At 46.7% G+C, this 25,540-nt stretch overlaps 1 protein-coding gene across 2 annotated transcripts in view; it reads right to left on the bottom strand.

Moving 5' to 3' along the window:
* The window catches only part of AFAP1L2 (actin filament associated protein 1 like 2), a 107,710-nt gene that overhangs the window by 38,546 nt on the left and 43,624 nt on the right, over positions 1–25,540 (bottom strand). For both annotated transcript variants that reach the window (XM_025397491.1, XM_025397490.1), the window contains exon 2: positions 5,936–6,064. In XM_025397491.1, coding sequence (XP_025253276.1) covers positions 5,936–6,064 — 129 coding nt within the window. The remainder of the gene's footprint in view (positions 1–5,935; positions 6,065–25,540) is intronic.

The following is a 25,540-nucleotide window of genomic DNA, read 5'->3' on the forward strand; positions in this document are numbered from 1 at the left end:
AAAATCCTCTTGAATTTCTTCTGCAGCCTTAATTTGCATTTCCTAGAACCTTGTGGCTGATAAATTCCGGTGGTTGGAGACTGCGTTACTGAGCCAAAGGACCCGATTCTAACCTCTGGCGAAGGAAGCAGTTCAGCGTCACTCTGTTCCACGGCCACAGACCACCCAAACTCCAGCCAACAGGCCTGCAAAAGCAGGGCCCCAAGAGCCAAGAGGAACAGGATGGGCTGGATACAGCCTCAGTGAACGGCACCTGGGGTTGTCATCTTGGTGCCTTGCCCTGCCAGGACCAGTCAGCAATGTCACCCCTGTGCCAGGGACTGCAGCAGTTTATGGTGGGAGCTATGAGGTATGAATGGAGTGAACCGAAACTCTCAGACTCCCACCCACTGAGACTCAAAGGGGGCTGGGTCAGTCCCTTCTCCAGAACATGGCAGAGGGGAAAAGTGCCCTGCAGGGAGAGGCAGGAGAGGGCGTCTCAACCAAAGCTTTGCCATAATGGCAGAATTCTGGGTAAAGCACCTAACCCTTGTGCCTCCGTTTTCTTGTCTGCATAGTATGGAAAACAATCATGATGAAATACTGCCTGTTTTAACCAAACTCTTCAGTTTTCAAGAGTACAAAACTCAGATACTAGGGGGTTTGGAAAGGTAAGGTAACCTTACAACTAAGACAAAAAATGACAGCTTAAAACATGGGACGTGACTGAAAGGCTCAACAACAGGAAAATGGTAACAAACCATGGCACATCAACATATACAACAGCAAGTCATGTTTAAAAACTAAATAGATTACTGAAGAGTGTATAATTGGCATGGCCATTTTAGAGATGATTTTGGAGGGTATGTTTTTGTGTTCATATTCTTTGACCCAGCATTTCTACTGCCAGAAACTTATCCTACAAATAAACTCTAGCCTTTAAAGAAAACTGTATTTAAGGACATTCATTACAATATTGCATGAATTTTTTTTAAAAAAGAATACAAAATATGGCCAGGCACGGTGGCTCACACCTGTAATCCCAGCACTTTGGGAGGCCAAGGCGGGCAGATCACGAGGTCAGGAGATCGAGACCATCCTGGCTAACATGGTGAAACCCTGTCTCTACTAAAAATACAAAAAATTAGCCAGACTTGGTGGTGGGTGCCTGTAGTCCCAGCTACTCAGGAGGCTGAGGCAGGAGAATGGCATGAACCCAGGAGGCGGAGCTTGCAGTGAACTGAGATAGTGCCACTGCACTCCAGCCTGGGTGACAGAGCGAGACTCCGTCTCAAAAAAAAAAAAAAAAAAACGTAAATGTCTACCAATAGGTTAAACATTAGGATTCACCCAGCATTGAACTCTACCCAATCATGAAAACTAGCAAGGTAGCTCTGTGTCTGTTTACAAAGATATTCAAGACCTAGAGTTTGATTATAAGATCATGTTTCAGAATAGCAAAAAAAGAAAAAGTATATGAATTGTCAACACATGGAAATGTGTGCATGCAGCAATTCTAAATATAAAAATAATGTAAAGCAGAAAACAGAGGAAAACCACAAAATATTCAGATAATGCTGATAAAGATCAGAAAAGGAACTGGAAGAACATAAATAGTGTTCAGTGTTCGTTTTATTTTTTTATATCATTAAGTTCACACACCTATACAAAAAAATAAAAGACAAGATGTTATTGTTTTAAATGTTAGATTCTGAGCAGGTGCTTTCTCTCTAAGATGACGATTTGTAAGTTGCAGAGAAAACTCACACTGGCCACTTCATGAGGGTGCATCGGCCCACCTCGGGTGTGCTGCAGGCTGAGGCTGACTTAGTTTTGATTCCTAGAGGGTTGCTAATCTAGGACTATCCAGGTTGGGAAATAAGAGGCTCCCAAGACCTTCTGCAATTGTGGGAAAAATACAGTAACCTGGCCCTAGTCAGTGAGGTCGCTGACAGGGAGGCCAGACTGCTCAGTCCTGTCTGGGAGGCGGCAGCCTTGGGCTGGAGAACTTTCTATCATTCACTCAACTATCTGAAGAAGTGCATTCAGCATCAGCACTGTGCTGCTAAGTGTTGGGGATACAGCAGAGAACAGATGTTACCTCTGCCTTTGTGAACTCCACAGTCTGGCAGGAGAGACATACCTGAATCTGATCGTTACACAGTGGGTGGGAAATGACTATGGCCTGAAGGTGTTGGGAAGATGAGCTCCAAGTGCTTGGAGGTCTGCAGAGGGTGGTCCTTCCCAGAGAACTGGTGTAGGGTGGGGAGGAGGAACATGAACCTGTTTGCTACCACTGGATACAGAGCATTTGAAGTGCTTTTGATCAGAGGGGCAGCCACTGAAACGTCCTTGGAACTTCTGAGGGTGGGAGTAGGAGTGTGAGGCAGGAGCAAGGGCTGGTGTGGTAGGGACACAGCTCTCACTGATGAAGGCTGGAACAGACCACAGGGAGCCAAGCCCTCAATAAACAGATCTTAGTCTATGCCTGGACCTCTCCATCCAGACAAAAAGCAAAGAGGGTAGAAAAAATTGTTACACTGAGGAAAAAAAAAAAACAAAAAACAAAGATCAGAAAACTCAAAAGAGAGAATTCCCTTTGCGAAGTATAAATGCACACATACACATCCTGCCCAAAATGTGTGGAAGTCCCAGCAGCTCAGCCTGTGTGGACCACGGCTATCTTGAGATGATCACCTTGCCTCCATCTACAAGTCTCAACAGGCTGAGCTAATTTTTGGGTAGAGGTGGGTCTGGGAGGGCAAGGGAAAGAATGCTGTAATTTCAGGTGTGGTATGTCTGTTTAAAATTCTGTCCTGTGCGACAACAGTTACTGAAGCGCAATGGAGCAGGGGGAGACAAGGTTAGGTCCACCTGTCCAGGCCCAAGCCCTGGCTCTGCCCTCACAGCCGTGTGCCCTCAGGAAAGTGACTTTCAGAGGCTTGGTTTCCTTGCTGGTAAAATGGGAATAAGGTTTGGGATAAGGAATGAATGATGTCATCCATGTCATTTACTACATTAAGTACAGAGACACAGAAAGTACACAGTAAATGTTGGCTGCTATTGTACCCAATCTGCGGTCTAAGGGCTACAAAGAGGGCTGGAAGGGAAGTTCTGTTAAACAGTGGCTATTAACAAGTGGGCTTCGCTTCTGAGAATACAGGCCCCAGGCCTCAGTGTGGCTGTGCATGGGTGGCACTCTGGAGGTGATTCACCTTGGGGAACCCATGACCAGTTCTCAGCAGCTTCCCACCCCCTACGAGCTGCAGAGTCCAAGGAGAAGGGGAAGGCCTGACTTTATAAGAGCTGATCAAGGGCAGAACAAAAAGGTCATCCTACAGGAAGCCACATCACAGGTTAATTCAAAAAAGAGACCACATATAGGAGGCGCTGCCAGAGTGGTTAGCACCAAGAACCACGGGTCAGACTTATCACAAACAGGTGGTTTCCGTTCCCAACAGAAGCGTTTTTTATCATTGTGCGTTCAAGGTGGAGAATATCGAAGTGGTGTGGGGAGTGTGCTTTTTAGAGGATTCCACTGATAAATCCTTCATGGAGTGAACCATCCCCCTCTAACTTTCCCGCTTTGTAATGTGGATTTTCCATCTGCGTTCCCACGGTGGGCTGCTTTGATGTGCCGCTGACCAGCACTCGTGGCGGCAGGCAGGCGGACGCTCCCTACAAAGCCTTCAGGAGCATGGGAAGCTGCAAAGGCTGAAGGAAAACACCTCTGATGAGAGGCTAAGGCAGATGATTCCTCCAGAAGAGAAGGCAGATGGGCATATAGCAACATGCCTCGGCTTTACGACTGCTTATTCAGAGAATAGAAACTAGTTCCACAGGGAACAGGGAAGGGGAAAGTCCTCGAAATGTAGTCTGGCAGATTCAGGTTGGACACAAGGAAGCATTTCTGGACTGTGATGGCCGGGGCAGGTGGAGACTTCCCTTCCCTGGCAGCACTTGGCCTGTTCCCGCTGGGAGGCAGATGGATTAGATGCCCTCACACGGTCCCTGACTGTCCCCAAACAGCATTTCCAGTTCTTAAACATCTGACATAAAAATCAAGTCAACTGTTACGACTTCACAAAAAGGGTTTTCCTTTTTTAAAGGAATCTGAATTTGCTAGAAATAAAACCATATGTCCACAAGAAGACTTTTTCAAGAATGTTCCTAGCCGCCTCATTCGTAATAGTTCAAATCTGTGACCAACCCAAATGGCCATCAGTTAAGTGAAAGGATAAACAGACTGTGATATATTCACAGAATGGAATACTACTCAGCGATAAAAGGAACAAACTACAGACACACTCAACAGCATGGATGAATGAATCTCCAGAGAAGCCAGACATACAGTACACATCATATGAATCCAGTTATACAGAACTCCAGCACAGGCAAAATTAATCAGCACCATGGTTGCTTGTGTTCAGCGGCTGGGAATGGCCAAGATAGAACTTTCTGGATAATGGAAATGTTCTATATCTTGTTCTGGGTGATGAGGAGACAGGGGTATACAATTATCAAAACTCACTGAATTGATTATTTCACATATGTGCACTTTATAAGTAAATGATCTCAATTTTAAAAAGACAGAAAAATTATGGATTCAGGGTTCTGTAATTTACAAAGTCTTCCAACTATGTTTTCCCTTGGGTTGTGTAATACAGGGCAGGTTAAACTCTCCAGGTCTCAGTTTTCCCCTCTATAACAATAGCACCAGCCTCACAGGGATGTCTTAAAGATGAAATGGGTTATTACATATACTCATGAGACTGTTTAGTAAGCCCTAGCTATTATTATAGTTCATTATTGCATCTCTACTTTCAACCAGCAGGGAAGAGTGCTTTGAAAATACTTCATTTAAAACCTCACTCATAGGCTGCTGTGTCAAGTGGCCAGAGATTTCTAGGGCTCTGGCCCAAGTCAGGTCAGTCCTGCACCATCGTATATTAAATTGGTATATTAAATCCTAGCACCCAGTATGCCTCGGAATATGATTGCATTTGGAGATAGGTCTTCAAAGAGGTAGCTAAGTTAAAATAAGATAATTAGGGTGGCCCTAATCCACTATGACTGATATCCTTATAAAGAGAGGAGATTAAGGCCAGGCACAGTGGCTTGCGCCTGTAATCCCAGCACTTTGGGAGGCCGAGGTGGGTGGATCACCTGAGGTCAGGAGTTTGAGACCAGCCTGGCCAACATAGTGAAACCCTGTCTCTACTCAAAATACAAAATTAGCTGGGCGTGGTGGCAGGCGCCTGTAATCCCAGCTACTCTGGAGGCTGAGGCAGGAGAATCGTTTGAACCTGGGAGGTGGAGATTGCAGTGGACTGAGATCATGCCACTGCACTCCAGCCTGGGCAAGAGAGTAAGACCTTGTCTCAGAGAGAGAGAGAGAGAGGAGATTAGGGCTGGGTGCAGTGGCTCACACAGTACTTTGAGGGGCCCAGGCAGGGTGGCTGGCTTGAGCCCAGGAGCTCGAGACCAGCCTGGGCAATGTGGTGAAATTCCATCTCTACAAAAAACAAATACAAGAAAAAAAAAAGATAGCTGGGCATGGTGGCATGCACCTGTAGACCCAGCTACTTGGGAGCCCAGGAGTTTGAGGCTACAGTGAACCATGATCGCACCACTGCACTCCAGACTGGGTGACAGAGCGAGCTTCTGCTTCAAAAAAGTTAATTAAATAAGAAGAGGTGATTGGGACACAGACACAGAGGAAAACCCATGTGAGGACACAGGGAGAAGACAGCCATCAGCACGCCAGGGAGAGAGGCCTCAGAAGGGACCAAACCTGTTGATATCTTGATGTTAGACCTCTGGCCTCCAGAAGCGTGAGAAAAGAAGTGTCGTTTATAGCACCCAGCCTGTGGTCCTTAGCTATGGCAGCCCGCACTGACTCACAGCCATCTCTATTTGCGTAGAGGCCTCTGCACCGCCCGGGGCCCACACTCACTGCTGCTTTTGGTGTAAAGCCGGAGGAGCTCCGCCAGGCAGCTCTTCTTCACCAGGGCTGTGCTGCTCAGGTTCTCCTGGTCAAGAATCTTGAGGAAGTCATCCAACTCCGTCAGCAGCTGTTCCAGGGCTAGGGACAGGAAACAGAAGAAACTCACAGTGGCTGCCCTCTCTCCAAAGGCCCAGCTCAGATACACCTCGAACCCTCTGGTCCCAAGAGGAAGGGTTTGGTGTGAGGTCTGGCAGCGTGTAGGGCGACTGGGCTGGGATTCTCAGCTCCAGGGCCACAGGGAGAGAGAACCAGGCCCTTGGCTGGGAGAGAAACAGCCTCCGCTGAAGCCTCAGGCTTACCAGGTGCTGGAAGAGTGACCATGGCCTCGTCGGCCGACTTTCTATCTCCTCCACTGCAAACGTCTGCACTCACAGCGTGCTTGTGAAAACTAAGACTGTACTACCTCCAAAGTGCTCTGAGGGCCGCTGAGCTCTGCTCTTAGAGCTGTGGCTAGAATGAGGGTTCCTCCCATCCGGATCCTCTCTGGGGGCTTTCGGCCCATTTACTTCTTAGGTCTTTTAGGTTAAATGCTTTGTCAAGTTCCTTCCAGTTCTGAAGTTCTATGGTTCTCAGCCTCGTCTTGGCTGCATGACTTTAAAGTACGAATCTCTTCACGGGTTGTCCATGATTAAAAGCCACACCTGGGCCGGGCGCGGTGGCTCACACCCGTAATCCCAGCACTTTGGGAGGCCGAGGCGGGTGGGTCACAAGGTCAGGAGATCGAGACCATCCTGGCCAACATGGTGAAACCCCATCTCTACTAAAAATACAAAAATTAGCTGGGCTTGGTGGCGTGCGCCTGTGTTCCCAGCTGTTCAGGAGGCTAGGGCAAGAGAATCGCTTGAACCCGGGAGGCGGAGGTTGCAGTGAACTGAGACCACACCACTGCACTCCAGCCTGGCAACAGAGCAAGACTCCAGATCAAAAAAGAAGAAAAAAAAAAAAGCCACACCTGGTTCCTCAGAAGCCCTACCTGGCCTCCAAAGCCCTGCAGACTGCAGCAGCCTCACCCGTGGTCACTGTCATACTCCACAGCCCGGACACTGCACCCCTCTTTCCTTCCCTGGCCTTCATACATCATGGTCTTCTCCCCCTCTGCTAAATCACACTTGTCCCTCTGTTACCAGTGGTAGTTATCCGTACGGATCTGAAGCAACCTCAATTCTTGCCTCCTCAGAAGAAAGAATTTGAGGGGCATAAGGCAGGAGGGGAAACAGACGAGTTTCAGAGCAGAAGTGAAAGTTTATTAAAAGCTTTAGAACAGTAAGGAAAGGAAAAGAAGCAAAGTCCAACTTGGAAGACGGCTACATAGGCGACCTGAGAAACCAAGTGTGAGGCTTGACCGCTTTACCTGGGGTTTTCTACGCTGGCATACTTCCGGGACCTCACCTTACTTCTCCTACTCCTGAGATCTTATTGGGAAGCTGCTGATTGGTTTCAGGTGTTTTCTATGAGGAGCCTGCCTTTCCCTGGCACTGGCTGTGACCAATCATTCCTTTAGAGAAACAGTTAACAACTGCCTGACCATCACCTGGTGGTCATCCAGCACTCCTAGTGTGTGGGGCGGGGTGGGGAGCCCTCTCCTTCCCGGCTCAAACCTAACGAGCTACCCGCTGTAACACCTCAGGTCTTGGTCTAGATAACATTCCTCCTGAGACACTTTCTCTGGACCTCTTTTTTTTTTTGAGACGGAGTCTCGCTCTGTCCAGGCTGAGTGCAGTGGCGCAATCTCGGCTCACTGCAAGCTCCGCTTCCCGGGTTCACGCTATTCTCCTGCCTCAGCCTCCCGAGTAGCTGGGACTACAGGCGCCCACCACCTCACCCGGCTAGTTTTTTTTTTTGTATTTTTTAGTAGAGACGGGGTTTCACCGTGTTAGCTAGGATGGTCTCGATCTCCTGACCTCGTGATCCGCCCGTCTCGGCCTCCCAAAGTGCTGGGATTACAGGCTTGAGCCACCGCGCCCGGCCCTCTGGACCTCTTTAACAGATAATCCCATGTTACCAGCACTGGCCTCTGTGATGGGCTAAATATTGTGCCCCCAATGATGTCCATGACCTAACCCCCTACATCTGTGAACATGCTACTTGACATGGCAAAGGGACTTCACAGATGTGATTTAATCAAGGAGATTATCCTGGTTTGTGCAGGCGATCACAGTGTAATCACAGGGGCCCTTATAAGGGGGAGTTAGGAGGGTAAGAGTCAGGGAGATAAGATGCTACCATGTTGGCTTTGGGGACAGAAGAAGAGACCATGAGCCAAGGAACACAGGTAGCTTCTGGAATCTGGAAAAGGTGAAGAAGTAGATTCTTTCCTAGAGCCTCCAGGAGGAATAGAGAGCCCTGTGGCCCCCTCTCAGATTCTGATCTCCAGAACTGTAAATGAATAAGTTCATGTTGCTTTATGTCACTAAGTTTGGTAATTTGTTACCGCAGCAATAAGAAACTGAGATACCCTCTCAAAGTTCTGCTGCGTCATGGTGTAGCTGTCTGTGTCACCATTTAGATGCAAGCTCCAAGGACAGGCTTTGTGTGGAGCTCATGTTTCCAGGGCCCAGCACAATGTCCAACAAACATTTGTTGACTAAATGAGTAAATGAAAGCAAAGCAAATCTATCCACTTACCTTGTACATGAAAGAATTCCGTAGCCTGGATTAAGAGCAAACAGAAATCCACTAAAAATCTAGGTATCTGGCAGGTCCTATCTAGCTAAAATATTGGAACAGACGGGATTTTTAAAACCATCTCCTCCACTTCTCTAGCTTACATGATACAGTCGCAACACTGAGAACCCAAACAATTCTTCCCCCAAATGGTCTCCATGAAACCAACTCCTAGAGTTTACCGCATGAACGAGCTGTTCTGAAACCTGGACCCCAGCAACCTGCCCACCATCTAGAACCCTTGGCACCTCCTGCTTTTGTTGTGATCACTCTGCTCCAGACCAGCATGAGCTCCCCGTCTACACGGGTAGCCCTTCATTTGTGTCAGTCTAGGGGCGAGTCAGTGGTTAAGGAGAAAAAGGTACTTTGTGGGAAGCCTGCACTCATTTGCTCACCTCACCCCGCCCCCTTGTCTCCTGGCATTGCTGGTCAATCCCACCATGACACTAAGCAGATTTACAAATAACCAGCAAGAAGGGAGGGAGGGGGCTGGCACTGGGCACACCACAGTGTAGGGCAGAGACTAAGCTCTTCCAGGTAGTCAAGTGTGTGCCCAAAGAGCATTGGTCACAGGAGCTTCTCAGCAGACAGAGAAGCATCGGCAGGATCAGTTACCATGGGCATCACCCAGCAAAAGTTGCCCTGTTGACCTTAACCTTAACCAGTAGGGCACCCACCATCTGACCCAGGGGAGCTTCTCTGCTGGAGCTGGGGACCTCAGCCCTGTGCCCTGCTGTGACCAGACTTGCTCACCAAGGGCCAAGAGCCACACTGCCAGCATCACCACACCCTCATCCAAGGCAATGGTGCTGCTGGGCCTGGATGACTGAGCCGAACCAGAGAAGAATGGGAGACAACACCAAGGTGGCGAAACTGAACTAAACAAGGAAATGAAAGGAGCACGACGATGGCAAAATTTCAACTCTTGCCTGAGATAAAGTCAGGAGGGACCATAATCCAGCTTTATAAATGTGAGCACTGATGGTCTGCAAACAAACATTTCCTACTATGAAATCCACAAGCATTGATTCAGCATCTACCAGGCTGGCCCACAGAAGCATTTAATAGAAAGAATAAAGCATGTTCTCCCAACTAAAAGGCCTTAGCTTGTGTTACGTTTTGTTTCTAACACTATTCATGAGTTTCCTGTCGGCTGCAGGAACTCAAAAGCAGTGAGTTTAAAGAAGCCAAACCAGGGAAAATAAATTGAGGACAACGACAGTGAGCCCTGAACTCAGCTTCAGGGCACAAGGGAAAGTGAAAGGGCCTTGTAAGGCAATTGGCGTCTCAAGCTGCATTTTTCCTGAATTCTGAACTTCTCAAGGCTGTCCCTCCACTGCCGCTTCAGGAAAAAAAAAAAAAAAAAAAAAAAACACCATAAAAACTGTAAGTATGTTTTCACTTCCGCATCCTTGGCTATTCCCAAAAGCCGCCCAATTCCTGGAAAATAGCCTTTGTTTCTATTCCACAAGAGCCAATATGTACCAAGCCAAAGAGTAGAAAGAGCTGGGCCTGGCCCTGGGGAGACAAAGGTGACCCCAAGGGGTCCTCAGCCCTTCCAGAGGCCTAGTGAACCCAGGGTGAGAAGAGAACTAATCCAGGGATGTCTACAAGGACCAGCAATGCAATAAGGAAAGTGGGGCAAACTCTGCGTTTATCAGGGAAAGGAATTGTAGCTCGTCATTGAGGAATGCATAGGAGCTCACTGGAAAGGGGCAGAGGCATTTTAAGAAATAGGGATGGCTGCATGCAGTGGCTCATGTTTGTAATCCCAGCACTTTGGGAGGCCAAGGTGGGTGGACCACCTGAGGTCAGGAGTTCGAGACCAGCCTGGCCAACCTGGCAAAACCCTGTCTCTACTAAAAATATAAAAACTAGCCGGGGGTAGTGGCGTGCACCTGTAATCCCAGCTACTCGGGAGGCTGAGGCAGGAGAATCACTTGAACCTGAGAGACGGAGGTTGCAGTGAGCCGAGATCACACCACTGCACTCCAGCCTGGGCAACAGAGTAAGACTCCTTCTTAAAGAAAAGAAAAGAAAAAGAAAAAGGGATGAGATGCTCAGAAAACTTGAGCCCTGAAAGTACATGTGTGTCTGGGAAACCAGCCAGTGTCTCTGGGTATCAGGAGAACATGGAGCATGGAGGTGGGTGGGGGTGGGCCTCAAAGGGGAGAAGGTGGGCTCTGAGGCCAGAACTGTGGACTGGGGGTGACGCAGATGAAGAGGGCTTCATCCTTCTGCTCAGGAGTTGGTGCCTTATTCTGCAGGGCCATGCAAGGCTGTTCTTTAAGCAGACTAGAGAGAATAATCCTGAAGCTGTGGGGAGGACGGATGGGAGAGGACTGGCAGTGGAGGCAGGAAGGCCAGTTAGATAGACTCATTAGTGCATATGGAATGATGAGGGTGTGAGCTAATCATGGCAGCTGGGCACCATGCCATTAGCTTTGCCCCTACCCCCCCAAATTCTCACAACCACCCTGCAAGTGCACAGCTGTGGGAATGGGCTAAGGAGGCTGAATGACAACCTGATTTGGCCACATCCCTGATGAGTAGTGGCATGGGGGATCATATCCAAGCATGTCCAAGTTCAAAGCACTTGTGTCTGCCATCCATCCATTGGCTGTAGTCATTCCCAGGGAGCCAGGAAAGTATATTTGAGTCATGGCTCCTGCCCTTCAGTCCTTCATACACCACAAGGCAAAGGGTGTAGGGATGAAGAGAAAGAGTGGACTGGAGACACGAGATAGGGAGAGCCCACAGGACCTGCCGATGTAGGCACTGGAGGGTGGAGATGCGAAAAACCATCAGACACCGTGGTGAACCAGGCAGCCATGGTGCCTGCCCATCGGGGAGCGGGTGAGCCAGCCAGATGTGTTGGGGAGAGCAGCTCTTGGTGCTGTCTGCTGAGGACCATGTTGATACCCTCCTTTTCTTCTAGGCTATGGCAGGTGAAGGGGAAGCCCCAGGGTTGAAGGAGCGCAGGCCCGGGGATGAGAGAGAGTCAGAAGGGAAGGATGTTCCTTCCCTTCCTCTCTGGATCCATCATTGTTCCAGGTCCAGCCAGACCCCTTCTCCACAAAGCCACAGTGACCAGCGGCACTCAGCTCTCTTGCTGGCATCTGCCTCCCTAGGTTGTGGACTGTCAAAACCAGTTGCGCACAGTCGTCTGGGTGTGTGTCTATCTCTGGGGCTAGGCGGAAGCTCTTTCCAATCAAGGGTCAAGTTTTATAGATTTGGGTGTCCGACAAGGTGCTAAGCACACTGGAGGCGATCAGCGACTGTCCTCCAGACACACCCTTTCAGGGTCCAGCCACAGGCTTGAGGAAATAACAATCAACAAAGGCAAGGCCCCAGTGTGCCAACCTCAGTGACATTTATCAACCCCCAGGGCTGGGAGGGGTGGGCATCCCTTAGAGGAATGTGGCTATCACCCTGAGGCCCTGGAACTCGCTCACCACATTTCCTTTCTCCCCCACCATCCCCCACACTTTCATTTCGGTCTCTTCCTCGTCCTCCCGTGGAGGGAGGGAGAAATAAATGTGTTGTTCATTCTGGAAACTGTAGGCCCTTGTGCGGGCTTTCCATCCCAGCTCTGTTAAAGTTCAGGGTTGTCTGCTTAGGGTCAATAAGATTCTTGTTCGGGACTTCCAAGGCCCACGCAGGGCTGGGCGGTTCAACTGCTCGATTCATTGCGCTTGGCCTTGGTGAAGCTCTTCCTCCAGATGACCTCCTCCCCCAGCTTTTCTCATTTTGAGGCTGTCTTGCTTTTTGGTCACTAAGTTCCCAACCATAAACGTCTTCCCAACACGCCGAACAAGCCACTCTTCACGGTTTCCCTGCTGTTTTATGCACACATTTTTATTTATTCAGCTGCGTTTGCTGAAGACCTGAGATGGAGCATGATTTTCCTTCCCAATGTCAAACTGAGCAGACCTTTATGTAGAAAGACATGCACCCCTCTGCCCCGACAGTTCCCAAGATCAAGCCACTGAGTGTATTGTCCTCACGAGCCCAACTGCTGGGGAGCAGTCAGAGTTACGAGCCTTGTGAAGCTTTCTGCGAGAAGCAACAGCATCCTGTAGATGCCAGGGAGAGTGGAAAACGTCGAAGATCTTCCTCCTGATCAGAGAGAGCTCTCAAGTTCCCAAGATGAGCTTCTGGAAAAATATACTCCTCACGCCACCTAACAAGGGTGACCTCAGAGCAAATGCCCTTTTTCTTCAAAAATGCAAAACACTGACTCAGCCTTTGCCACGTATCTACTGTATGTCTGTCCTGTTCATAGAAAGCAGGATTTTTTTCTTATTTTTATTTTACTTTACCTTTTTATTTGAAACAAGGTGTCGCTCTGTCATTCAGGCTGGAGTGCAGTGGTGCAATCATGACTCACTGCAGCCTTGACTTCCTGGGTTCAAGTGATTTTCCTGCCTCAGCCCCCCAGTGAGTAGCTGGGACTATAGGCATGCACCACCACACCCTGCTAATTTTTAAATTTTTTGTAGAGACAGAGTCGTGCTCTGTGGCCCAGGCTGGTCTTGAGCTCCTGACCTCAGAGGATCCTCCTGCCTCAGCCTCCTAAAAAGCTGGGATGGCAGGTGTGAGCCACCGCACCCGGCCTTTTTTTTGTGTGTGTGTGACGATAAAATACAGATAACATAAAATTTATTACTTTAACCATCCTAAAGTTTACAATTCAGTGGTGTTAAGATTCCCAATGTCGTGCAACCATTACCACTATCTAGTTCCAGAACTTTTTTTATTACCTCAAAGGAGAGAGAGCTCATTAGGCAGTGACTTCCCTATTTCCCCCTATGCTCAGATGCTGGCAACCACATATCTGCTTTTGGTCCAGTGGGTTTGTCTATTCTGGGTATTTCATACACATTTTGCATCTGGCTTCTTTCCCTTAGCGTGATGTTTTCAAGGTTCATCCATGTTGTTGTAGGTATGGCTACTTCCTTCCTCCTTAAGACTGAATACAATTCCATCATATGGATATACTACATTCTACTTACCCATTCCTTGTTGATAAGGCAATGGATTTTTTAAACAAAAACTTTTTTATTGGGATATAATTTAAATACAGTAAACTCTCCTGTTTTTACTGTGCAATTCTATTTGTTTTGACAAATACCCTCAGCTGTGTTAATCACGACTGCCACAGTGAAGGCACAGAGCCTTCCCACTACCCAAAAAACTTTCTTTGTGCCCTTTATAGGCAGCCCCCTCCCTACTCCCAGAGCAGGCGTGGGAGCACGGATAGCTTTTGGAGTCTGACTTCTTTTACTTAACATCAGGCATACGAGATTCATCCAGGTTGCAAGGCATGAGAAGTCCACTCCTTTTTCTTGTTACATAGCATTCCATTGTGTAGATGTAGGAAGAATCTTTATAGCCCCGCTGCTGGGCATTTCTGCACAGAACAGCAGTTCCTGCTTTCCCACACCAGACTGCCATGCTCTCGAAGGCACCTTACTGCTGACTTTACACGGCATGCCCTGCTTTAAGTTCACGTAATTGTGTGGCCACTCAGAGACATGCATACACGAGGTGAAGCAGTGATTCTCAGCCCGGGCTGCACACTGGAATCACTGGGGGAACTTACAAGAATCCTGATGCCTGGGTGCACCCCCAGAGATTCTGCTGTCACCTGCCTTCACTTCATTGCTCTGGGTGTGACCTGGGGCAGGACTTTTCAGTCTTCCCAGGTGAGTCTAATGCACAGCCAAAGTCAAGAACTACCTAAAGTTGTGATGACTTGCTTTATGAAGTCTTTTACCTTATCAAATTATGTGTAAAGTTCCTTAAAACGCAAACTTTCATAGTGCTCCTATATGGCCATTCTGATCTACATGTAGAACTTTCTAGGCTCATGCCTGTTATAGAAAGTTAGATACACTTGAAAATGTGTTTTCTCCTAAAGTCCTTTTCCTTCTGGACAGTAAGAGTGCAGAAGGCCAGGCTGGGGCTGGGTGCGGTGGCTTATGCCTATAATCCCAGCAGTTTGGGAGGCCAAGGTGGATGGATCACTTGAGGTCAAGGGTTCGAGACCAGCCTAGCCAACATGGCAAAGCCCCACCTCTACTAAAAATACAAAAATAAGCTGGGCGTGATGACACACACCTGTAATCCTTGCTACTTAGGAGGCTAAGGCTAAGAATCACTTGAACCCAGGAGGCAGAGGTTGCAGTGAGCCAAGATTGTGCCATTGCACTCCACTCCAGCAGAGGCAACAAGAGTGAAACTCAGTCTCAGAAAAAAAAAAAAGAAAAGGAAAAGAAAGAAAAAAGAAGGCTGAGCCAGGTATGGTGGCAAGCACCTGTAGTTCCAGCTACCCTGGAGATGGGAGGATTGCTTGAGCCCAGGAGTTCAAATCCAGCCTGGGCAACACAATGAGAACCTGTCTCTTGAAAAAAACAAAAAAACCTGAGTGTAGAAGGCAAGGGTCAAGATGTCTCAAGACAGCTATATGTTTACATATCACTGTACTCAGTTTTTTGTCCTGCTTAAGCTCTTATCACTGAAAATCAGCACCCAGAGCAGACCGTAGTCATTTCTGCCTGCTTGAAACCCAGTAAACCGAGCCAGAAATGTAAATAACTTTCTCCAGTGTAAATACTCAAGAAGTTTTTCTTTATCTCCATCTCCAAGAAATGGCGAGGGGGGCGGGGGCTTGCTTCACTTGCTAGCACTGTGAATGCTCTGCTCCCGCCAAGCCTGACCGACAAGGGTCATCTTGCCACCATTTGTGCAAGATCTGCTTTTTCTCACCTATCTTTGAGTCTCATCACTGAAAACACTTTCGCCAGGAACAGCCCACCCTCTGCATTCCCAGATGAGCCGCTGAAGCTGAGATGGGACAGATGCTGGGCCGTGGCTTGCAACACTGGAAGACCAACGCGAGTTCTCACTCTGCCGCGAGTTCCTCACTGCCGACCCCTCCGATGAACAAAGCTCCCCAAGAGGAGAATTCCAAGCCCAGCTTAGCAGCCAGCTGGAACCAGAGCCTCTCAGATAGGGCCTTCGAAAAGTCACACAGTCACAGCTGAAGACGTGAAACCAAGCACAGAAAGGGAGAAAAGACCACAGTCCTACCAAGAACCACATCCACTCTGTCTCAAACTGCCCAGAAGCACAACCTGTCCATCCAGTAATAGTCCCAAGCACACGGGGCTATTACTTGACAATTCAGCCGTCTTTATTGTTCTCTATTGTTCCATGGATGCAAGTCCTTTGTCCCCAATGAAATTGAAAGCTCTGTGTGGGTAGGGACTACATCTTCTGGTTTGATTTCCTCCCCCATTGTGCCTAGATAGTGCTTTGCTAAGGTCAGTGCTTGGAAAACATCTGATGAACATAAGGCTTCTAAACAGATAGACAGACGCATACAACCTGCCTTCACTAATGAAAGCTCCTCCTATTTAAGTGTCTGGGCTGGTCAGTCTAGTAGACCTGGGCAAAGGGCTCACAAGTCCCATCTGGGCCAGTTAACATCTCTGAAGCCACCAGAGGCAGCCCCTGGCAGCTGATGGGCTGGAAGGACAGGAGGCATCTTACTTTTGGATGGTGTTCTGGTGGGAGAATTTTCTCAAGGGTACAGGTGGGAAGGGCATGGAGTGGCATGCTGCCCTAGGGATCAGAATCAGAGGGAACTCAGGGTGAAAGAAACCCGACCCCTGGGGCACTCCAGCAGTTCAGAGGGCACGTGAGGGCAGATCCGAGACACTCCAGGTTCCAGCAGCCACCAGGGTCCAGGACAGACAAAGAGGCTTTGGGTCCCGGGAGGCCTTTGTTCCTCAGTTCATTTAAGACATTCCTTAAATGCAATCTACCAGAAGAGTGGCTTCATTCAGAGGCAGCGGGGGCCAGTTATGCGGGTGGGAGGCACAAAGGTTTAGCTGGGTATCTCCCTGCGCGGCAAGTCCCACAGCCAGCACAAACCATTTTAGCCTCAGAACAAGAGGCTGTTGGGGGTCACTCGAGTTCACATTGGAAAGGCTGTGTTGGATAGGAAAAAAGAAGGCTGGAAAATGATAACAGCAATTATCTTTTGGTGGAGGGGCTATGGGAAATTGTCACCCTTTCTTTACAGCCTCCCCTGTTCCTCAACACAGAAGAGCACAGAGTTTCTACGCAGAGAAAAGAAGTTGTGCAGGGGCCGCTACGTTTTCATTTGGGGCCGTAAATCTAAGGTTGTCTCTGTTTACTTGATAATTGTACCAGAGAAAAAAGACACATATTAAGGATGAATGGAAGGGGGAGAAATCACCGTAGTTCAGATTTACTGTTTCCTTCCAGCATTCGGCAAAAGTAATGAGACACCATTGGACTGGTGTTCTGGTCAGGACCTTTTCATCCTGTCCAGGCCCCTGCCTCCAAGTAGGTCAAAATCAGCCCCAGCAATCCAAAGTGACCACCACTCTGACGTTGGAGTCAGCTGGGGGGAGGCACGCGAGGCTGATTAGGTGCCCACTGGACCACCAGGCAAAAGCCCTTCCTTGGGGCTTCAAGGAAGCTGGGCAGGAGAAACAAAGGCCTCCGGGGCCACCCCCTGCCCCAAGCCTCCAAGCCTCTTTGGCCCCTGAGGGCTGCTGGAACCTGCAGTGTCTCTCACCTGAACTTATGCTTCCCCTGAACCAGAAGTGCCCTGAGAGTCAGGTTCCCCTTGCCCTGGGTTCTTGATCTTGCAAGAAGCAGCCACCTCCACCCTTCCCACAGGTACCACATTCCAGATTCAAATTGCCTGAATATTAGTTCCACATCTTGGCTCACTCTTGGCTGTACCACATACTGGCTGTGTCTTAATGAGTCTCTCTATGCTTCAGTTTCCTGGTTTGTAAAACAGGGCTAATAATAGTACCTCTTTGGTGGGATTAATGTGAAGATCACAAAATAACCTCCTAAAGGGCTTATACTAAATTAAATGCTGGTTGCTAAGTAAAACCCTCATTCCTCCTATGAGAGTGGTAGAGAAAACTGTCCATAGACTCTAAATACACACACACATTATAATTCTAGCAGACAGCTTCAAAAAAGCAACTGTAGGCCGGGAGTGGTAGCTCACACCTGTAATCCCAGCACTTTGGGTGGCCAAGGAGGGCAGACCACCTGAGGTCAGGACTTTGAGACCAGCCCGGCCAATATAGTGAAACCCCATCTCTACTAAAAATACAAAAAATTAAAATTAGCTGGGCATAGTGGTGCAGGCCTGTCATCCCAGCTACTCGGGAGGCTGAGGCAGGAGAATTGCTTGAGCCAGGGAGGTAGAGGTTGCAGTGAGCCGAGATGGAGCCACTGCACTCCAGCCTGGGTGACAGAGCAAGGCTCTGTCTCCAAAAAAAAAAAAAAAAAGCACCTGGAGATGTCCTGTTTGATTTTACAGGACTACTAAATTATGTCCTGGTAGACAGCAACGGGGGCAGTTGAGGAGGAATTTGGGTTAAACCCCTGCAGGAAACCACCTTCATAGAAACATACAGTACTGAGAATGAACAAGCAAAGGTTTTCAAAGTTTTCTGTAGCTTAGCCCAGGTTTCAACAGGTTAAAGCCAACACTAGAAACAGGAGGTCAAAAGAATGAGGGTCAGCTCCAGGCTATGATTTGAGAGGTGGCTACCAGGTCCTTTGGTTTTTTTCTCCATCCTTCTGCCTGTCTGCCCCCTTTCCACTCCTCTGGCAGCCACAACAGGCAATGTTCCTTTTGGCAAACGGCACGGCACTATCAACATTGCCCCAGAAGGAATAATCCATGAGTGTGTTCAGTGGATACCTATTGCTTTTCCCCCTTCCCCCGCATCCATTCACTCATATTTGGAGCCAAATTTCCCTTGGGAAACTCCTTTTCCTTACTGTCTATATTTGTGGAACTAAAACTCCACACCCAACTCCATGGGCAGTCACATGACCTTGGACCTAACCAGTCAGAGCATTTCATTCCCCAGCCACAATAATTGGCTTAGAGACAGACCCATGACGAGAGCCAAGCCAATGAGCATCAGCCATGGGACTCTTCCTGGAACTACTAGGAAATGGGCTTCTCCTTCCTCAGGGTTGAGCTGCCAGAATGTTGGCCTGAAACTTCTGTGGCCATCTCCAGAAACAGTCCGACTGAGGAGGGAAACGGGGCCTGAAGATTCCTGACAGCATCATTTCAGCACTTAGATTCAGCCATGACTCAAAGTAGCTGTTCTTCCATACCACTCAGTAATATGTGGCCAAAGCAACCTCTTTGTTTGTTTAAGGCAGCCTGAATTGGGTTTCCTTTACTTGCAAACTGAGAGTGAACTACCAGTGCATTGTTGGACCCCAACATCTGGACCAGGCAGTCTGCAGATCCAATTCTAGTTCATTCTGTGAAGTAGGCATCACCATCCCCAGATTTGAAGCCAAAGGAGGCTATGTGGTTCCACCAGGGTCACACGGCAAGTCTCAGCACTCAGAATCAACAGGTCCTTCTGGCCTCAAGCCTAGAGTTTATCCTCTTCCTCTGAGTCGACCTTACATTGGTAAAGATTTGCTTATTAAAACAGACTCTACAGAGAGTGGACTTCAAAAATATTCTAAGGACAGCAAAGTGTGGGAAAAGATCCAAATAAAAGCACCTTGAGAAGCCTGAGATATAATGTTACCAAGTCCTGGGGTGGGGGACAGACGATAAGTGGACAGAGGACAGTGAAGACAAACTTCCATCTGCCTTAGGAAAAAAAAGGGGTGGAAATGGAAGGGGGAATTCCAAAGACCCGGGGGCCAAGTAGAGCAGAGGCATGGCGTCTTGGGAGATGGAAGGATGTAAAGAAAGACCTTCACTTATTCCAGGGAGTGCTGATGGATTTCAAGATCGTGGAGCCCTCTGGGGCAGCCTGATGGGAGATACAAGAGTGGAAGCTGCAACTCTTGGCTCATGGAGCACGACAGCTGTGGAAAGAATGCCATCCCGGAACCTTCACGCCTGAGTCCTCAGTGCCAGACGCCAGAACATAGAGGCCAAAACAACTGATGAAATGGATGGAACGTGATTGTTAAATTATGCGGCAGCACAAGCAAAGCATCTGCCTAAAATGATCCTTAATATTAGGAAGAGTGGAAGAGCAAAAGCCGCCACAAAAAGGAGCAATTTTAACATCGCAGGTGGTTCTGAATGGCTGTCAAGCTTAGACTAATCTGCTTCTGCTGATCGTAGCACCTCTAATGGACAAGAACCAATAATCAGGAGAGAGCCTGTGTGTAATTCCATTCTCTGAACCATATCAACTTGAAATCAATCCTCTTAAGCCTTGAAGAAGTTAGAGATCAATAATGAGTGGAAATTAATCATTTGGTCTATTTTTCCCCTTCTTTGTACAATGGGAGGACCTATTCCATATGGTTCAGATTTGACCAGCCCCAGCTAAGCCATAGGAGATGGGGATGTAGTTGAGGTCTGGTCATCCCTCAGGCCCTGGTGATGAGTTCAACTAATTCAAGCGAGACTGTCATCTGGGATTTGCTATATGGGCTTTGGGAGAAAGAGATCTTTCTTCTCTTGGGATTGCAAGCCATAAGGATGCATAATTGGAGTTAGAGGAGACCCCTCTTTATCCAGTCTGAGGATGAAGCCAGTGCTCAGAAGAGAACAAAGCTAATAACTAGAGAAAGAGACAAAGCCCTGATCACATAGCGAGGGTCCCTAGGTCCAGCCATGCCTGAACCTAACTTTGCACCTGCCAACTACAAGAACCAATAAATTCCCTTTTTCACACAAGCTAGGCTTTAGTCACTGATGACCAAAAAGTCTTTTTTAATATAGAAGTGAAGGTTGAACAAATGGTGGCTCCATATAAACCATTCCCTATATAAGGCATACCCCAATTTTTCAAGGTCATACAGTGGCCCCACAGAATCTAACTTTCTTGTTCCCTTTGAAAAGTCCAAGCACGAAATCAACAGGACCAGGTAATTATCCTGGATAAACCATGGCCAAACCACTAGAAAACTACTGGCAATGGCCAACAAACACCGAGGGGTATGGCTGTAATCGGTGCTATTTAAACCACAGTGGAGTATAGCAGGCCTAGGGATAGATGCGTGCGGGGGAAGGTTGCCTCCCCAACAGAAGCCTTTCTCCTCTCTCTTTCTTCTGACTGATGCTCACATCCCTGTGCAACTGTCCATGGCCCCCAGTACAGGGCCCACAGCAGTGCTTTGGAAACTATGGGCATAGTCGTTTAGGTGGGCTATGCTGTCAGTTCAGTGCATTAGCACTGGTAGCTTTAAAAATTTAAAAAAAAAAAAAAAAAACAGTTTTGCTGTGAACTTAAAACTGCTGTAAAAATAAAGTCTGTTAAATACATGTGGTAGAAAATATTTGAATGCATACCATCTAATAAAGGCACATACTCTTTCAAAAAATTTCTGTTGGGTCTAGGCACAGTGGCTCATACCTGTAACCCCAGCACTTTGGGGGACCAAGATGGTCAGATCACTTGAGCTCAGGAGCTTGAAAACAGCTTGGGCAACACGCAAAAACCCTATCTCTACAAAAAACTAGCCAGGTGTGGTGGCACATGCCTGTGGTTTCAGCTACTAGGGAGGCTGAGGTAGGAAGAGAATCTGAGCCCAGGAGGTCGAGGCTGCAGTAAGCAGCAATTGTGCCACCACACTCTAGCCTGGGTGATAGAGTGAGACCCTGTCTCAAAAAAAAAAATTGTTTCAGGTGTATGTGTGTGTGTATCAGTGTGTGTGTATGTGTGTGTGTGCACACCCTGAGAAACAATATAAAATACATTTCTTACCATGGTCACAATCAAAAAGTTTGAAAAACATTTATCTGAAACTCCCAAAGCCAGAGATATTTTGAAATTCAGTGTATTTTGGAAAAGTAACATGGTACATATTCCCCCAGCAGAGTCTGGGGAAATGGGAATAAAGTGTATTAATATTTCTATAACAAAATACACAATTATTTATAATAAGTGGGATAAACAGATAATGAGTCACCTCACATCATTTCAGGGCCGTTTTTATCTCCAAATTAGTTTCTGCCTGCTTTACAAAAAACTTCTGGTTTCCAAGAAATTTCTGATTTCCCCCGCCAAACAAACAAAAAGAATGTAAAATAAACATATTTAAAATATTGATGACATGTTGAAATGATGATATTTTGGATATGTTGTGTTAAATAAAATCTATTCTTAAAATTAATTTCATCTATTTTTCAAGTTTAAAAAATATTAAATGTAATTTAAATTTAAATGTAATTAAAATTACATATGTGTTTTAAACTTTATTTCTATTGGATAGCACTGACATAAAACATCAGAGCATTCTTAAAGCATTTAAAAAGTCATCCCTCTGACTAAAACAAAACAAAACAAAACAATGTTCAGAGAGAGAAAGGGACTTCATCGAAGTTGCACAGAAAACCCAAATCTCCTATTCCTGTCCAAGGCTTTCTGAACCCAATTTTGAGTATTTTTGTATCCTAGAGAGCAAAGGAAAGAAGAAAGGTCAGGTCATTCTTGAATGGGAATTCCATGGGAGCAGTGAGTAAAGCTTGGAAAAGGGCTTTTACATGTGTTGGTCATGATTTACCAAGGTGAGAAGGCACTAAAAAAGGAAAGTTCTCTCCTCAGCAAAACAGCTGTGACCTGGATGAAAAAGATTTGGTTACTCCGTGCAGGCTGTACTTTGTTTACATGAACAAGAGCCAGTTATTCATCACAGAAATATTCTAAATTAAACCCTTGAAGCCCTATTATATAAACAAGCTAAAGGTATCACAGAGTTTTGAGTTGGACCATTGTTTTTGTTTAATGTTTCAGCCAAAATTTGTCAAAAGAAACTGCTGATGTACAATTTCAGGCTCTTCCAGAGCATTTCACTTGGTGAATAGTTTGCATTTGGCTCTTTAATCAAATCTTCTGTTCCCTTTCTGGCCAGTCTCAAAAGGACACCTCGGGTCCTCACCTCCCTGCCCTGCCTATGCTCCTTGCTATTTCTCCAACACTGTGGCCTCCAACTTCAAACACCCTGAAACCGTCTTTAGCCATTCTTTCTCTGGTGTAACCACATTCTCTACTGCAACACCCACGCACACTCATACTTGCTCTGAACTGTTATCCCCTTGACCTTGAAACCAGGCTTTAGCAAGGCCCCGAGGTGTGATCAGTATTTCAGCCCCTCCCTGCCCAACCTCACAGCACCGCTGTCTACCCACAACAGTTATTCAACAAGCATTTCCTAGGTGGCGACTGAATATCCAATATTCCATTGAAAGCAGCAGTGAGTATCGGATCTCTGCCTGGGTCTTGCTAAGCAATGCAGTGGGGAAGATAAACACGCAAATTCTGATTTCCCCATTTCTAATTTGCATGTATTCCTTAAAATCATAAAAGAAGAACGCATGTTGCAATTCTGTTTGCATAAATGTAGTCGTGTCCCTCAAATAGGGTGCTACTAAAAGGAAATGCTTCTTAGAATCAGTGACATTTTAGAATCAATCGTTAGTCAACCTGTCCTTCCAACCACGGTTATTTTCCATTCCCTCACAGGGGCTTATTTACAGTGTGTTAAGTTTCTTTTGACAATACCCTACTTTCTAAGTGTTTTTAAGGGCCTTAAATGCTAAAATTGTGTCTGTCTCAAATCTCAAACCAAATTCCTACAGTACAAGCATCCTGCCTGAGAGTTCAGCCTCCCCGGAACACTCCTCGCTCTCAATCCCAGTGTGGTTCAGGAGCTGCTCTCTTCGAAGTGAAGCTGAATTAGAAAAACCCAGGAATAAAGAAGCCTCTCTTTCGTTTTCTGTTGTTCTGAATATAATTTGGCCTAAAGTAGAGCAAAAATTCAATGACTTCTAAATTCGGCAACACGGATTAATAGCTTTTATGACGGGTAATTTTCTATTGAAATAAATTACAGTTAAGGAAATAACACAAAATGTATCAATAATAAAGCAGTCAAAGAAAAAGAAGTCTACAACCCAAACAAGGGAAATTGCTTTTATTAATAATAAAGTCAGCCAAATGATGACAAAGGATATCTCACTGAACTCAGACTTATAATAAAACTACATGGTATATCTCATCATCCCTTAGATAAAGAAACAGACTTAGGGAGGTTAAATAACTTGCCCAAAGACACACAGCCAGAAAATCCAGATCTGAATTCAAATCACTCTATCTCCTTCCACCATCACCACAGCTGTCCTCCCTTACATTTCCTTCTTTCAATAACAAATAACAATAATAATAATAATGATAATAAAAACCAGAGTCATTTGAAAATAGAGCCTTAAGCCAGGCATGGTGACTCACGCCTGTGATTCCAGCACTTTGGGAGGCTGAGGTGGGCGGATCACCTGAGGTCACCAGTTCGAGACCAGCCTGGCCAATGTGGCGAAACCCCATCTCTACTAAAAATACAAAAATTAGCCGGGCGTGGTGGCATGAGCCTGCAATCCCAGCTACTGGGGAAGCTGAGGCAGGAGAATCTCTTGAACCCGGGAGGTGGAGGTTGCAGTGAGCTGAGATTACGCCACTGCCCTCCAGCCTGGGCAATAAGAGCGAGACTCCATCTCAAAAACAAAAAAAAAGAAAAAAGAAAATAGAGCCTTAGCAGAGAAGGTATATCTAAGAGACAATTGTTTGCCTACATTTGTATATACATACAGGAGAATTATGGTCCATTTTGACCCTTGTTATTAGTACAAGTTGTCAGTGATCAAATCATATCCTCTGAGAAGAAACAGTAAAAGAAAATGGTAAAAAGACTCAAGAAATACATTACAAGAGGTAATGTAAGAGCTGAGACCACTGTCATTAGGACTCCTGGTGTGTAACATTGAGTTGTTCAAACACGTGACAAGTTTATTAGCAAATCCAGCATGGTAATGATTTTGTTAGTATAATATTTGTTAAGCATGGGTGACCAAACTGCAAACCATAACAACGTTATAACTGGGTTTAAAATGACTTTTGGTATTAAAAAGGCTAAATGACTTCTGATAAAGTTAGCTAATAAGAAAACAAATCCACCACTCAAATGCATTTTGTGATCCCCATGTATAAACTTTTCTTGTACTTCTTAATGGAGCAACTGGGAAATGAAAGATGGCAGGAAGGAGGCTGAATGAACATCCACAGACCAGTACTGCTGGTGTCATTCATCTGAGTCATCTGCAAATGGATCAACTTTCCCTGTACCCTGCAGAGCAGGTCTACTCATCAGAATGAGTTCATGGGGAGTTAGAACTGCTAAAGGAAAGGTAAAGGTTGGCTGGCAAATAATGTTTTAATCAAAGCCTTTTCCTCTGGATTTTAGGCTTCAAACAAGTGATCTGTTGGCTTAGTGCAGACCTGGACAAAGAAACCCAGGTAGCTCTTGGTACACTGTAATAGTATATCCTATCCATCTGCTCTTTCATTCATTTAACTAAAGGTGTTGACGTGGTCAGGGCAAGAGGTAAAGGAAGCCAGTGGAAACTCAGAAGGCTAAGAACACATCAATCTTAAGAGCTCCTCTTTTGGATTTCTGTCTTGGCCCCTCCAATCCTGTTTTAACTGGTGTCCTTGGGACACCAAAAAGGGTCATGTACATGACATTGCCACCTTACCAGAGCTAAGGACAAACATTTGCCCACAGAGAGAGTGTGATGGTTAATTTTATGCATCCACTTGACTGGGTCACAGAGTGCCCGGACATTTGGTCAAACATTCTTCTGGGTGTGCTGGTGAGGAAGTTTCTGGGTGACAGGAACATTTGAATCAGTGGACTGAGGAAAGCAGATGGCCCTCTCTAATGTCACTGGCCCTCATTCAATCAACTGAAGACTTGAATAGGACCAAAAGACTAAGAGGAAATTCCTCCTGCCTGTCTGTCTGAGCTGGGACATCAGTCTTGTTCTACCTTTGG

The sequence above is a fragment of the Theropithecus gelada genome, chromosome 9, assembly GCF_003255815.1.
Source record: "Theropithecus gelada isolate Dixy chromosome 9, Tgel_1.0, whole genome shotgun sequence".
Taxonomy (NCBI): Eukaryota; Metazoa; Chordata; class Mammalia; order Primates; family Cercopithecidae; genus Theropithecus; species Theropithecus gelada.